Source organism: Abrus precatorius, unplaced genomic scaffold (assembly GCF_003935025.1).
Source record: "Abrus precatorius isolate BTA unplaced genomic scaffold, Abrus_2018 Scaffold3, whole genome shotgun sequence".
In the NCBI taxonomy this organism is placed as follows: Eukaryota; Viridiplantae; Streptophyta; class Magnoliopsida; order Fabales; family Fabaceae; genus Abrus; species Abrus precatorius.
This window is the reverse complement of record NW_020874373.1, coordinates 17,621,980-17,638,336: the sequence shown is the minus strand read 5'-3', so window position 1 is coordinate 17,638,336 and position 16,357 is coordinate 17,621,980. Positions and strand designations below refer to the sequence as shown.

The 16,357-nt window shown below is 29.0% G+C and overlaps 1 protein-coding gene across 3 annotated transcripts; it reads left to right on the top strand.

The window, feature by feature from the left end:
* Nucleotides 1-5,348: 5,348 nt before the first annotated feature.
* Nucleotides 5,349-15,767, top strand: LOC113861612 (probable protein S-acyltransferase 7). Of its 3 annotated transcripts, none has more exons than XM_027494555.1 (6): nt 5,349-5,364; nt 9,456-9,828; nt 11,194-11,376; nt 13,124-13,420; nt 14,354-14,587; nt 14,681-15,765. In XM_027494555.1, exons 2-6 carry the CDS (start codon nt 9,742-9,744, stop codon nt 15,185-15,187), a joined length of 1,308 nt encoding a protein of 435 aa, XP_027350356.1. In that variant the 5' UTR covers nt 5,349-5,364; nt 9,456-9,741; the 3' UTR covers nt 15,188-15,765. The 3 variants fall into 3 exon arrangements, with proteins under 3 accessions (XP_027350356.1, XP_027350354.1, XP_027350355.1); XM_027494554.1 differs by lacking the exon at nt 5,349-5,364 and adding an exon at nt 10,175-10,283 and having other exon boundaries at nt 9,371-9,828; nt 14,681-15,767; XM_027494553.1 differs by lacking the exon at nt 5,349-5,364 and having other exon boundaries at nt 9,370-9,828; nt 14,681-15,766.
* Nucleotides 15,768-16,357: the final 590 nt, after the last annotated feature.

The following is a 16,357-nucleotide window of genomic DNA, read 5'->3' as shown; positions in this document are numbered from 1 at the left end:
AGTTGTTACTAATTGAGAAAGTTTAATTTTTTTTTTATTTGGCTTATTGGCTATGGATCTTTGTCTTCTAATGCTTTGCATTATCATTGTGAATTTACTACTTTAAACTCTAGTCTTAGGTATTCTCATGAGCTTAAAAATATTAATCATTGTCTTAAGAAATGTTCTTACTCTAAAGAAGTTTGATTTTACTTGAAGGTGTTATTTTTCCATTGTAATTTTCATGACTCTACTACTACTTGGATTGCTACCTTAACTCGCACGGAGATTTTATTTCATATTTATCCATTCTTTAGTGGCTTTGGCGTTGGAGGAATAATGTGTTCTTTGATGAGGAGAAATGTAATATCTATCTTGTTTTAAATTTCATTAGTTAATATAAGAAAGATTGTTCTTTGCTAATTTCAAATAAGTTATCTCTCAAATTTACCTCTTTTCAAGAGGTGTCATGAGATCCACTATCTCTAGAGTAAATTAATGTGAATGATAGTTGTACAATAGATCATATATATAGTAGTAGTGTTATACGAAACTATAATGGTTAGTGGCTAATGAAGTTTACATCTTTTGATGGTAATGAGTCTTTTTTGTGTTGAATTAAAAATAATAATTTAGAGTTTCCATCTAGCTAAATTGAAAAGTGATAGGGTGATTTTGGAATTTGATTGCTTAGAAGTGGTAAACCTTATTCCGAAGAAATCAAGATTAGTCTCTCTTAAAGTATGTTTTTATCCTACAGAATATTGATCATCTTATGAAAAACTTCTTTCATGTACTAATATGTTATGTTGTTTGAGGTTAACTCAGTAGCCTACAAAATTAACTTATTTGTCCCTTTTGATTGAAAATCTCTTTTGCCCTTGATGATCCTCTTGATGCAATTTCTATATTTCTAATTTTTGATAATTTACATATTTTATACTTTGTCTTTTTTTTTCTCTTTACAAAAAATAAAATTATTATTGCATATAAAACTAAGCTTGAATGCTAGATTGACATGATAGTATCACACTTATGCCCAAAAAAAATAAACAATCCTTATTATTTTTAGTGTAAAGCATAATTTATATATCTTTTCAATAATTAAATTGAGTTTTTGAATAAGTTAAGAGGGTTAGAAAAAGGGACGCTTGTTCATGGCAAAAATATTAAAATGCAAGAAAAATGTAACAAAAATTCAATTAACAAAAATATCAACTGAAAGTATTCAAGCTCATGTGGTAGGACTTATCATTATTCTCAATAGAGTTATGCTTTGAAACTCAAAACTCAAGCTATATTACTTTTTGAATTTCTTAGATTGATTAGGAGTTTAATCTTCCATAGCAAACTGTATTAGATAAGGCTCCAACAAAATGAAGGAAATACAAAGGAAAAGAGAAAAGAAAAATTATTTAATCCAAAATGGTCAATCACACAAATGATTCAAATATATTATTTTGTGCACCCTCTTAAATTTGTCATATATTTGTTATTTCCTAATCCATCTCCAGTCAAGATACTAACTTACAAAATTAGCTTTCTAAGAATTCTCATTTGTTTTAAGTAGGCTTAATTTGAGTAAGATATGCCCCAAATACTAAGAGTATGTCATATGTATACGCCTAGCACTTCTGATCTAACTTTAAGGCTAAATTTCACTGTGGACATGTTAAAGTTAGCTCAAATTGTATTTCACAATGTTATTAATTGATTTCTTAAGTTTTCTAACTATATAAAGAATATCTAAACAAGAAGTTTAGAGCTAGTTATGAGGTGAACACTAAATCGATATTAAGATTATTAAAATAATGTCAATTTTTTTATAAAGACTAATTTAATCCAATAATCAAATCAATTCATTGTAACAATGACTAATTAAGACCAAAATATCATTAATAAGTTTATTATAAGAGTAAACAATGTCCTAAAAGTAGTATTGACAACTTTCTTGTCTTAAGAAAAATCATTTTTTTAAAGCCTTGCAATAATTTTAATAACTCATTCCTATCTTTTAAGTATTCAAAAGATTTTGTATTTGAAATAATAAAAATAAAACAAAATCAAAATATATATACTTGCATCAGACTTAATGTGGAGCTTTATTTCCTATTCTTAATAGTCATCGATATAATAATAACTTATTCAAGGGTCAAGATTATCCTTTACCTATATAATATGTAACTATTGTAAGTCTTTACAATTTTTATTTGAGTCCAACTAATTCTTTTATTATCATCTTTAGCAAGAAATATTAGAGAAGTTAACAAAGCTAATTCATTTGGGGTCCCTTGAGTTCTTCCTAGCATAAGTTAATGAAAAAAATAAAATACTCCAAAATAGAGTCAATAACACACCTAGAGAAGAGGTAATGAATCACCATCATTTCACAACCAAAACCTCTCTCCTCATCATATTCATTTCATCCATAATTCTCTTTACCTATATTATCTCCTCAATATGCAACATTCACACTAGTAGTGGCAATCTTCACCCCAATCTTATCTTAGAATATTGTGAGAAAATCAAACACCAACCCCATTCTTTGTGCATAAACTATTTAAATACACATCTACCATGATGCCCTTAACATTGTGAAGGCTCTTGACGTCAAAGTAAAATCACTCTCAACCAAATCAAGAACTTGTCTATTGAACCTGTCATACAACATGTGCAAACAAAATTCAGTTATTAATTATTTTAGGACCTTTAATATTCCATTAAGTATGCAAGCAACCTTAAAATTTATGGGGATCAATTGCCAACAAATTGCTCATCTTAGTTACTTGGAATTGGAAAGTAACTAAGCAAGATAAATAAAATGTGAAAATAATATTAATCTTCCTGAAACCCATATTATATTCAAAACTCATGATGAACTTGAAGTCCATATATATATTTCTTTGCAAACTCAATAAAAAAAATTATATGATTGTTGATAACTATGGCACTTGCCAGTACATTCTTATTAAGGTCAAGTATGAATGAAGAAGTTATACATTCAATAAAATAAAGAACTTAAGCAACTTATAAGTAATAAGAACTCACAACTTAATAACTAAAAGAGTATTCATGCATGCTCCAACTAAGGAGCATGGTAGAATCAACTTAACACATTAATGAGAAAAACAAATTTCATTTGACTATATTTTTATCTCTATATGATTTGTGATATATATAATAACTAATTTTATACTTATTGAGTTTGACATGATATTTGATGACATTAATACATATAACTCATGTAATGATTTATATACTATTTTCATTGTGGTTAAAGTACTATAGCCAACTTAATATGTTCTCATGTAGCATAATTGATATGTTATATTCATTCCTTACGAGACAATCATTAATTCATCGTGTACTAATTTAACAGCTAATATGATCTCATCATCAAGTCATATTTGATACCTTATGGTATTGTTGGGAACTGAATACTAAAGTAAAGATAAAATAGGAAAGAAAAAAGACACATTGACCCAAGAATGAAATAAGAAGGATTGAAATAAAGATCCACGGTGCAAAGAAACAAAAGATGCTTAGAAAGAATAATCGCAAGGTCCAGTAGGCTTGGAAGAAAGTAAAGTGGTTTCCAATGCAGCGACTTTAATGACTATTGAGTAATGAAGGTTGACGACATTCATGTCTCATTGAACTCGAAAAAGAATAGCTTTTGAAGAAAAGAGGTGAAGAAAAAATACCCTTGAGAGAAAGGAGGATGTCGCTTCAAGGCTATCTTGGAAATAATATCTTCTAGAAAAGGAAAATAAAGCATTAGAGTAGAAGGGAAGCTAAGACCGAAAATGAAAATAATGTCAGGAGAAGGAGAAACCACAGTTGACACTTTAATAAAGACTCCAAGATCCGCTGTAAAAAGGAATAATATATATATATATATATATATATATATATATATATATATATAACAAAATGATAGAAGGAGAGGCGTGCTTCTTAAGTCTACAAACCCATACTTTACTTGATAATCCTTGAAACATATGTAATTTTCTCTCTGGTTTTAAAATAGGTATCAAAACTATTTTCTAAAAATTTTATTACATTAATCAAATAGCTAAATAAATAATATATAACACAATAAAAAATATTTTATTAATAATATACATTATATAATAAAAGACTAAAAATATTATACAATTAACTTTTAAGATATATACCAACATATAAAAATGATAATAACAATAATGGTAGTGTTAGTAATAATAGTTGTTACGGAAATAATTATAGTACTGTTAACAATTATAAAAATATGTTGTGCATGCAGAAGACAATTATGAAGGTGAAAAGAAAAAAAATTATTTATCTTATCTTATCTTTTTCTAATTTAGTTATTTGTTTAAAATGATATTTGAAGAGTTGTTGTACTTTTAAAATATTTTTTAACAATAAAAAATGTTATGCATTTTTTTTATCACATCACTCATCTTCATCCTTTCTCTCTCTAATTTATAAAATAGAAATTATACAATTTGTTTTCACATAATTACCATTTTTCATATTTGAACTATTCAATAGAATTTGATAGTTTAACCTAGATAAATTTTTCATATCTTGTTAACTTATCGAAGTCAAATTAAAATAGAGTATATATGCTATTCTTATTTTATCTTTTTTATTTATTTATATTACATTTAGACTTTATAATTTTTTTATTTTAGTTTCAATTTTTAAAAATTATTAGTTTTGATTTACTAATTATTAAATAATAATGTGACTAGCTTAGATGTCACTTTTTTTTAGAGTCACACTGGTAAAAAATCAAAACTAACATTTTTTTTAAATGTAGAGATTAAAATAAAAAAATAATTTTACAAAAATAAAGACTAAATTATATATATCATATCTTGAAAAAATAAAAGTATATTTAAATATTTTAATCATCAAATTAGGTCAAAGTATTGCAAATAATAATGAGATAACTTTAATTTAGAGTATGCTAACAACAATAATAACTTTAAAAATTTTGTTAATTTCAAGCTGAAGATAAACAGTTAATAATAATAAAATTTTATTAAAAAAATAAATATTTATTATATTTTTATAATTTCAATATAATAATTATATTTTTTTTATAAAATATTTTTATTTGTGGATACTTAAAACAAAACTTTAATTTAAAATATAAAAAATATAAATGCTTCTTAAAAAAACAAAAACAGAAAATCTTAAGTTTTTTGCTAAGAAAATATATAACTAAAGATAAATGTTTTTACCAAAATGTTTTGTATATAAAATGTATATTTTTAATTATTTATTTAATAATTTTTTTATTGTATTGTATAAAAATATTAATTAATATACTAAAAGTATATATATATATATATATATATATATATATATAGAGAGAGAGAGAGAGAGAGAGAATGTCATATTTTGTGAGGTAAGTTGACAAACCTTTGGGTCTAATGTCCTGTGTTGGGCTATGAATGTTTGGTGCTTGGAAACTTCAGCTCGTTATGCAAAAGTACTACAACCAACCACGGGTAGTTATTAGAGGATTAAAGTGCTTTCTTAATCTCTTTTGGTAATTTCTAAACTTATCACTATTTGTTATTGTTCCTTAAATGAGCCAGCACATTCTTAAAGATAAAGCGAAAGAATTGCATTTATTATACCAAAAGATTGATATATTTATTGCTAAAAGTCAATTTAATAGTTAATCATAACTCGCAAATTTTAGTAAAGGGAATATATCGTTACCTGCTTGCTATTACCATTGAAAAGTTAAAGATGGAATACATGTTCGTAAAGGGAATATACCTTACCTACATTTATTATAAATTGGTTTTTTTTCAACGCAGGCTTGATAATACAATACAAATTTATATATATAATAATTTTAAAAAATTATAGAATTTAAGTGTTAAAAATCATATGATAATATTAAATATTATAATTGTAATATTTATTAATTTTTTATTATAGAATACATGTTAGGACAATCTTGAATATTGAAATAAAAGGTAGAAGCTATCAACTGCTCCCAGTGACCCAATTACTTGATCTTGTGAGCTAAGAAAAGAAAAGTATCAAAAGAGACACAGGATTTTCTATTGGAGGATATGATAACTGCCAATAACAGAGGACCCACATTTTGATTTCTTTTTACTTATAAACATGCGTTTTAGGCTCTTAGCCCTTTTTTTAATGGCAAAATGAAGGGCCATTTTTTTTTACCTTTACAATTCCAATGCAAGGAAAGGAGCATACTAATCAGCAGCAGATTCATCATTGATGCCCATGACTCCATCGTTCGGATGCCATCATAGCTGTTTACTCGTTTGCTTCAATATATAATCAAAACTAAATCATATCACATGTGAAAGTTAATAAAACAATATATTTAATCATTTTTATTTTAAATTCTTATAAAATAAATTAAATTAACAGTCTTAAAAAATCAGTATCTAGAATTAAATTAACAATTAAAGTAATAATTACTATTTAAATTATATATCTACAAATATTTAAATTGTGTAAAATTTTTATATGCATAACTTTTACAATAATATTAGATTAATCAATTTTTATATTGATCAAATTCTCTTTAGATGATTTTTTTTACAAGTGTGATTTTACTAAATTTGGTACCTAATATATTTTATCCAAACTTTTGTGTGTCTTTATACATAGTGATAAATTAATTTTTATACAAAGTTAAGAAAATTAAATTTAAGTTGAACGACCACATTATTTAAGATTAATTCTTTTTAAAGTTATATATTTATTTAAAAATATTTTTTAAAATGAAATAACTTGTTTATTTAATTTTAATCATTTATTATAAACTTTAATAATTAATATTTATTTATTTTACCTAAAAAGAGCATTTCATTTAACTATCTCAGGTATATATTGAAGTGTCTCTTGCCATTGGTGAAAGGCTTGAGGCCAAAGTTTCTTTGTTCACTTTTAGCTTATCTAGAGCAGTAACGATCAGCAAATATGAGTAATTCTATATACATGTGTATATTGCATTTTAAAATAATAGAATTATAATTTTATTGAAATCCTTTTTAACATATAGTTTTTCCTAAATATTATTTATCTTTTATCCAAAGACTTAAGTTAAACTAAGCATATATTTATTACAGGCATTAAAAAGTTACAATTAATCAATAAAAAAATATTTGAAAAAATTAATGAGTAACTTATAAAAATAATTTATAATTTTTAAAAAAATTATTTTAATAAAATTTTAATTTAATTTATCAAAATACATTTTTATTCACTTATTTTTAACAATTTTCATACTTAAATTTATGATGTATATATATATATATATATATATATATATATATAATTATTAAATAAACGCTCATTGAAATATATACCGAAACACACCTAAAATCATCTCATGACCCCTATTCTCAGGTGACGTCCAATTCTCCTTAAAATAACTATAAACTTTCAATAACATTCATAATAGTTGTTGTGGCAATCGATTTAATATCATTTAAATATTTATTAATTATTAATATTACAATTAGTATTCAGAAACTTATTAAATATAAAAATAATGTTCAAGTTACATGAAGAAGACAATCTTATATTCTCATCGATCATTTTTATCTATAATATTTTTAAGAAAAAATTGTTTTTATTTGTCATTTTTAAAAGTATAAAATAACATTAATTATATTTCATCAAGTATATCGTTACAATAAAATAAAAGACTAATTTAAAATTACTATTTTATCTTTTTTATTATTTAATTAAAATTCAAAAAATAAATTATATTTCTTAATTTTTGTGTTAATTACTTAAAGCGGCAGATGGAAAAAAGGAAAATTATTTAATGAGAAAAAAATTAAAATATAGTCAAATAAAAATGAGACAAGATTAACTATACCAATAAAAAAATATAAAAAAAACATAAAATAATGCATGAAAAAATGTTCATAACTATTTTTACTCTAAATGTAATCGATCAATAACAAAGAAATATTTCACATCATACTCTAAACATGATTGATTATTCATAAAAAAAAATTGTGGATAAGAGAGTAATCTCTATCTTAATTCATTGCTAAATCTCTTCTTAATGATGCTTATATGCATTATCTTGTTTTCTTTTTGTAATAAAAATGGCAAAATATGGAAGACGAACATAAATGAAGTTTCATTGTCAATGGGAGAAAAATAGGAACCATTGAGAATAGTGATGAGGTTGAAGTTAGCTAAACGATGGCGATAACTTTACTAGAAAGTAGAGAGGAATGGGGACATCATCACCTCAGTGTCCATCTCATAATCTTTTTCAGATACGCATGAGAAAGACACATAGGGAATGCCCTCATTCACTGCATCTCATTCTCCATTTTTGGTTTTTAATTGGATTCAACTTGCTTTTCCTAATTAACACATCTTTGTTCAAGTGAAAATATTATTCATTTTCTTTAAATAGATTTTTAATATGAATTTTGTTAATCAGAAAAAATAAATATTTTCTTAGAATTCAAAAGTTAAGATGGCTGTTGTATTTCAATTCAGAAGTCGAATCTATGTTAAGATTATGGACATTAAGCGTTAAATTTAGTAAAATAATGTTTTAATATTATTTTTACAATTTTTTTTTATTAATTTGACTGTTGATATTTTTCTCGTTACTACGAAGATAATGTATACAAGATAAATTTAAAAGTAAAAAACAAAATAAAATTTCTATATCATTAAAAAAATTTGTTAGAAGTTCATTTTTTAAGTTTTGAAAGGTACTTCTTTTAATATATTTTTAGATTAATTTAAATATTAGTATTTATAGTTTATAAAAAGTATCAAATTTTTTTATTTTTTCTAAAATTTACATATTACTATAATTTTTTAAAAATATTTTATTCAAATACTGCATTGTCTTAAAAATAAAAAAAATTCATTATAAACTTACTTATAATATGATATTATAAACATGAATTGGCTTATTAATAAATTTATTAAATAAAATAATTTTATAATTAAAAATAAAATTTATTTTTAGTATATTATTCGTATAAAAAACTTTAGCTTATTAATTAACTAGAATATACGAAAAATATATATTTATATTAATTATTATCAAAATGAACGATTTTTATTAATATAATAATTAATAATTGAATGACAGGATAAAAAAATTACACTAAAAGAATATTTAAATTAAATTTAAGAATAGATTTAGAAAATAGTCGTCAAAGCTACCCAGCCAGAAAAAAAGAGGAAAGGGTCACAATCTTTTTTGTTAAAAAAGTAGTGAGTAGCATGCCACACCATCCACAATCCCCTATCACATTAACATCCAACGAAAATAAGGCACGTCATTTTCCATGATGCTGAAAAGCAAATGACATACATACATACATTACACATACATCATCATACAGTGACACAGTAAGTAGTTGTCCAAAAGAGAAGAATCCCTTGCTATTGCTAATAACCAAAACCAGCTCACACACACACCACAATCACCACAGAGAGAGAGAAAAAGAAAAAACCCTTACTTGCATTGCATTACACTACAGCATCACCTTGTGTTCCTTCCCAACTACCCCTCATGACTTGTCGCCGACCCGACCCGACCCGTTGAGTTCGCCGGAAACTTTGGCCAAAAGGGTATCGGAATTTGCCCATGGCCTTCAATTTCGAACCTTAGAGACCCTTCAAGTTTTCACCTTTTTTTCTCTAATTTTATTTTCAACTTTTGGTGCTGATTTTCTGAAATCACTTCAACTGAGTGATTGTGAGATTTTGTTGTGCGTCGACGATATGTACGTGGTGCCTCCGCCGCAGCGCTCCGATCCGGGTTCAGGATCCGGTGATTTGCGGGTCTACCAAGCATGGAAGGGTAGTAATGTGAGTTATGATTCTGGGTTTTCCTATTTGGTTACTTGTTTTCTCTTAAAAAGAAAATTCTTTGTTGAATTTGTTTATTGGGTGTGTCACATTTCTGCTGTCAGAAAATTCCCCTTTTTTGTGAGTACTTTTTATGCGTCTAAATTTTTAGTAGTTTTTCTAGTATTGGTTGTTGCTGTGTTCTTTTCTTTGTGTGTGTAGTTTTAATTTGTATTGGTATTGGATTTTTATGTAAGGAATGCTACGGTTTGGGAAGGGTTCTAGTGATAGGGTTATGTGCTGACTTTGAGAAACTTTGGTACAAAAAAAATGGATGGATTTACTTATGTGGATAGATTTTTGTCAGGTACTGAAGCAATATTAGTGAAGTGACCAGTGATGGTTACCAGAAACTACAACATCAATTGGCCTTCTTCATTTGATTGATGTGTTAGATTTAAGCTGATTTGTTTCAAGTACAATAGTAGAACCTGAAAATGAACTTTTGTGTTGCTTTTTATCTGTTGCTGAATTTTTTCAAATCTTTACTCGCTTTGGACTAAAATGGGAAGGGATCAAAGTCCTCTACTTTTCAAAAAAACTTTTGAGATTCTTTACTTAAAATTTTTTTTTTCTATATTATTAAAACAAAACAAGGGGTAAAAAATAATAAATAGGGTACAAGCTATTAGATCTTTGACTGCACCATCTGCAGTGCTTTTTGAACTGCAGTCGATCCAGATTTAGTGCATATAATTTCCATTATTTAGTTGCTTGCCATAATTTCTTTCCTTCCTAAATTATATCGGGGAAAATCACAAGCCTTGCAATTTTGGGTGTGTTAGGAAAGAAAGTTGCTGTAGATCAGAATAAAAATTAATTTTAATTACTGAATCTGCTTGTTATTTTAATTCTGTGGTATATATGTGATGTAATTTCTTTATTTTGGATGATGGAATAAATACATAAGCAGTGAGAGAAAATAAAGTGGATCATACTATTATACTCGTTGAGCTACTATGCTCTTTCTCCTATAATTTTCGGCAAGCACAAAACATAAATGTATGTTCTAAATAAATCATTGGAGCAGCAACTTTCTGATGGTATCTGCAAATTTATTGTTACTAGTATTTAAGCCTCTACTTCGTTTGGTGTACTTTCTTTTCTCATATGCTTTTATCCTTTTGGCCTGTGAGCTGTTGAACCTTGATGTACTTACTGTCCTACCTTTATTTTATAATTTATTTGTTATGCAATCTTTATAAAAATAGCAAAATGTCCATGGCCAGTGCTAAATGATATTTGAAATCTATTACAGTGTCTAGCCATTATACGACTAATTGACTATGGAGGTGCTAATTCATTGTTTTGATCATTTTCTTGCAGAAATTTTTTCTTCAGGGAAGGTTCATATTTGGACCAGATGTGAGATCACTGGCGCTGACAATTTTTCTTATTGTTGCTCCTGTCGCAGTTTTCTGTGTCTTTGTTGCCAGAAAACTGATGGATGATTTTTCTGATCACTGGGGTATATCCATAATGGTTGTTGCTGTTGTGTTCACAGTTTATGTAAGTCTTCTTAATCTACAGGAAGAATTTTCTTTTCCTCTATGTTGTTCATCTGTGTTGACAATCTTCTATGACTAGAATAATGAGAAGCATTGCTCTATATTCATCTCCTCACACTCATGATTGAAGTGACTAATTTGGTTAACTTATCAATGAAATACTGCCTAGACTGATGTGCTTTTCATGTAATTGTATAGGAACAATTACCAAAACAAAACTAGCCATAGCCATTGCAAAACTAATACATTCTAAATAGTGCAGCTAATGCAATCCTAAGTCCTAACAAGCAGGTGGAATCCATGGTTATGCCAATTATCATGAGTTGTTGCTCTTTTAGATGAAAACGATAGTATATTAAGAGAAGGGAGAAGTGAACATCCTCCCCCTTAAACCATGTTGCAGAAAATAGTAATAATGATCTTGCAAAAGACTTCTGCAATCCCTATGCTGCATAGCTATTATGAAGGGGATTCTCTGGAAGTGTTCCATGGAAAATCATCATGAGGCCATGGAAACAAATTACTCCATAGCAAGTTTATTGGTAACTTTCCCTTGATATTTGAATATTCAGCTTTAATTGGGGATTCCAAATGAAAGTGTATATAGCATGCTTCAATACAACTTTACACTCCTTGCTTCTACCAAAACATATCAAAAGAAGTTTTCCAAGCTAGGGGCACAGATCAAAGATCCACTACATACCACCAGATTGCAGTCTTAGGTGTTGAAAGGATTGGAGACATTATGAAACTCATAGGATTTTGACATCTTATAAGGAAATTTGTGATGTTGATAGCATTGGCTATGATCATATATATGTTCAGTAACAGCTTAAACTAATAATTTTACATCCCTGCAATAGCAAAACTGGTGACATAGGGGAATGGGAGCCTAACTGTGTATCTGGTTGGTACATTCTTCCATATGATTTTCTTTTTACTTGAGTGCATGTCATGCTGAACAATCATATGACTCAATCTTTCCAACTTTCCCTGAAAGGACAACAGAAGACTTGGAGGCAGAGGATGGGGTAATGTTTTTAGTCCATCTGATCTAGATATCAAAATAAATTGTGTTCAATTAGTTAAACAGCCCAGCCTTATGGCGGTGGATCATAATTGCTGCAACAACCTGATTATAAGGACTTTGATTGGTAATACCATAGTAGGTTTACAATTCTACGTGGTTATAATTGATCTGTCTGTCTGGCAAATTTTAAGTAACTACAGGGTTTAGGGTGTCAATGTGGGTAGATCTTAGAGGATTAATGAAATTGACTCCGATGATATTCATTTTATGTAAATTATGTCATGCAAAGCAGGATGTTATACTACAGCTGGGTTAGATACTGTTTCATTCATGTTTGAGTGGACGATCGCTGTACTATTTTGTTAGGACATATCGAAATCAATTTTTTGGGAGGTTATAATGAAATAATAGCATTTAAAGGACCAAAGTTAGTCTGCTAGGTGCTTTTTGTTTTTGTTGAAAACACTACATGTGAGGAATTTATTTTAAAAGGTGAATTTTGATGTGCTGCACCTATATGTTTGTTCTTTATTTTGGTGTTTGGCTTACTAGTTGCCAAAATGACATGATTTGTGTACAGCTATTAACTTTTTATTTATTGCTTTATTATTGTTTGGCGTTTTCTGCATATGTTAGAGGTGTATCTCCAATTTACTGTGCTACAACACCAAAAGATATTCTTTCCAATCCTATGCTGATGCTACAACAATCTTTTCAGGTCTTAGTTCTTCTTCTGTTAACATCTGGCCGAGATCCAGGCATAATTCCACGCAATGCACATCCTCCAGAGCCGGAGGGTTTGGATGGTAATGTTGATGCTGGTGCTGGCCAGACTCCTCAATTGCGGTTGCCTCGCTTTAAGGAGGTTGAAGTCAATGGCATCCCTATTAAGGTCAAGTACTGTGATACATGCATGCTCTACAGGCCTCCTCGATGCTCGCACTGTTCAATATGCAATAACTGTGTAGAGCGGTTTGATCATCACTGTCCCTGGGTTGGGCAGTGTATTGGGCTGGTAAGTTGGATCTTTTGTCTGCATTTTTGTTTTGTTTTTGGTAAAGAAAGTTTTGGGTCAAGGTGACCTTTACTCAATTTGATGATCAAATGAGAAGTAGATATGTTATTTGTAGTGAGTAGTCTTATTAATTGTAAATGAGATGGTTTGGAGTCATCTTTGAACTTGTTGACATTGTTTAATTGTATTTTGTTGTACATGGTTTCTGCTAAAAGCTATCATGTTTTATAACTTTATGAAGTTCAATCTAGCTTTATTTGTAGTTTTTTAGTGTAATTTTACTTTCAAGTTTATTATAGTTGGTAATGCATGATAATCCAAAATTCTACAAAATCTAGCTTTGAAGTATTTCCTTAATGGGTGTATATTCTCCTGCAAGTGAATTACGACATGTAAAATTTCTCTTCAATTATATCCTCCATAATTTGTACTTCAGAAGCTGATATTATGAATGCTATATCGGAAATTTAGGAGAATTTTCATATTCTTCGGTTCAGAACCTGTTGGGACACTAAAATATGAATACTTTGATTTATTTTTATTAGGATGGAGAAATGCTACTGCTACTATGTTACCTCCAATGAGCCTTTGTAATAGGAATATTTTTTCAATGGAGAAGATGACAAGTTTTAAGTAGAACTTAATTAAGCTAGGAGATCCGCCTGGCATTTGTCTTCTCATTAGTGCTTCTGGATTAGTTGATATTTCCCTTTCCAGATATTTAACCAATTTTATTTTATTGGGGGGGGGGGGTGATTCCTTAATATAAGGACTTGGTTTTCTTTTCTGTTTGCATGCTCATGCTTTTAGTTGTCTTTCATTCCTGGATGAGTTCTTCATTTTTTTTATTCTGATTACTTTTCAGTTGTCATTTGCTTCGTGTCATTCTTCAATATGCATTATGTATCTAATGCTTGTGCAATTATTATGCAGCGCAATTATCGGTTCTTCTTCATGTTTGTCTTCTCAACTACACTACTTTGTATATATGTTTTTGCATTTTGTTGGGTCTATATTAGAAGAATTATGAGGTCAGAGGAGACAACAATTTGGAAAGCAATGATAAAAACACCAGCCTCCATCGTGTTAATAATTTACACCTTTATATCAATGTGGTTTGTAGGCGGCCTCACTGCCTTCCATTTATATTTGATAAGCACAAATCAGGTAAGTAATGTTCTTTATAATCCACATAACTTAAAATATAGGCTGGCTTTTCAGATGTATATACTGCTTGATATTTATTCCATCATTCTGTAGACTACATATGAGAACTTCAGATACCGATATGATCGACGAGCCAACCCATATAATAAAGGAGTGTTGAATAATTTCAGAGAGATATTCTGCATCAGCATTCCCCCATCAAAGAACAATTTCAGGGCATTGGTGCCAAATGAACCAGCATTACCTGCTCGATCAGTGGGTGGGGGCTTTATGAACCAAAATATGGGAAAAGCTGGTGAGGAAATAGAGATGGGCAGGAAAACAGTGTGGGACATGGGTGCTGGAATTGATGATTCTGAAGCTCAAATGAACAATGATCGTGTGACTATAAAGGATGGTGAATTGTCTCCTGAAATTAGGACAACAGTAGATGAAGCAGACCGTGCTGGAATGCATCCTAGGCGATCTAGCTGGGGAAGGAAAAGTGGAAGCTGGGAAATGTCTCCGGAAGTTCTTGCTTTGGCAGGCAGGGTGGGGGAGCCAAACCGTGTGGCTGGAGGTTCCAGTAGTAGCTTGACACATGAGAACCGTAATACGTAGCCTTTATGCAACAAATAGTGTGGCCAAAGGGACTTGAAGATTTGATTTTACAGTTATTAAACAAAAATTACATTGCTCATGTGGTAACTCCATGGCAAAATTATTGTATGTGCAGTATGGGGGGTTGTAGGCATTTGCAAGGTTTTTGTAAGTGTTGTTTTCACTGTTCTGCGTCTAAGAAGAAATTGTTTGGTGTTCTGAGAGTGAGCTTTGCTTTGCTTTGCTTGATGTTGTACTATGCTTACCAATTAATTAGCCTTTGCACCTGCGGGAGTTGCTGCAGCTATCTCTCTCTCTCTGTCTGGCTTAATGCTGATGACATGTAGTATTGGGAGTGTGTCCTGGAGGACATCAAAGATGGATCAAGCAGAATTGTTCTTGCTAACTTGCCTCTGATGCTTGAATTGAATGTAGTTGGTGTGTTAGGATGATGAACTAATTGAGACACATTTTCCATCACTTATTCTATTTTTAAGTAGGAAGATTGTGTACCATGTATAATACCATTAAGTCATACAGTTCCTGGTTCATTAATTGTGTAAGGATAATGTTTGTGTTACAAATACAACCCACCACTTTTAAAAGAACAATTTTTACTTTTCTTTTTAGTCAATGGCCTATTAAAAATGATATCTAACAATTTAGTTTAATTTGGATTATTTGTTGGAAAGGGATTATATAAAATGCTAAATATGTAAATAACAGTTTTTTTTAAGGAATTTTAATCATGGGAAAACCAATTTGTGTGGATTAGGTTGTTTCAGCATCGACTGTTGAACAGAGGTTGACGGAAGATAGATATTGTTTGAGCTTTGGAAAAGCACTGTTAAAGTATTATCTTTTTTAGATGGATGATATCTTCAATCAAATAGTGTAAATGTGATTATCAACCATCGCAATGAAAATAAATTTAAAGCGATGAGGGAAAAGGGAATTTGAATATTTAAGAAGGGAATAAGGAACTTGTAGCTCAATTGGCTACCAATAAAAATTAAGTGTACTAGTATAGTATAGTATTACCACACAGTAGAGGGATAGCAGTTGATTGCAAATTTAAGACAAAACGCCATCTGTATTTCTTGTGTGTCTTCAAGAAGTCAAACTTATCTGTGCTTTTTTTACAACGTAAAACTTATTATCTATATTAAAGCATAAATTAAATTATTTAGA

Coding starts and splice junctions, on each gene's coding strand:
- LOC113861612 (XM_027494553.1), top strand. CDS start 9,742: ATGTACGTGGTGCCTCCGCCGCAGCGCTCCGATCCGGGTTCAGGATCC. Junction 11,377..13,123: donor CTGTTGTGTTCACAGTTTAT/GTAAGTCTTCTT, acceptor CAATCTTTTCAG/GTCTTAGTTCTTCTTCTGTT. Junction 14,588..14,680: donor ATTTGATAAGCACAAATCAG/GTAAGTAATGTT, acceptor ATCATTCTGTAG/ACTACATATGAGAACTTCAG.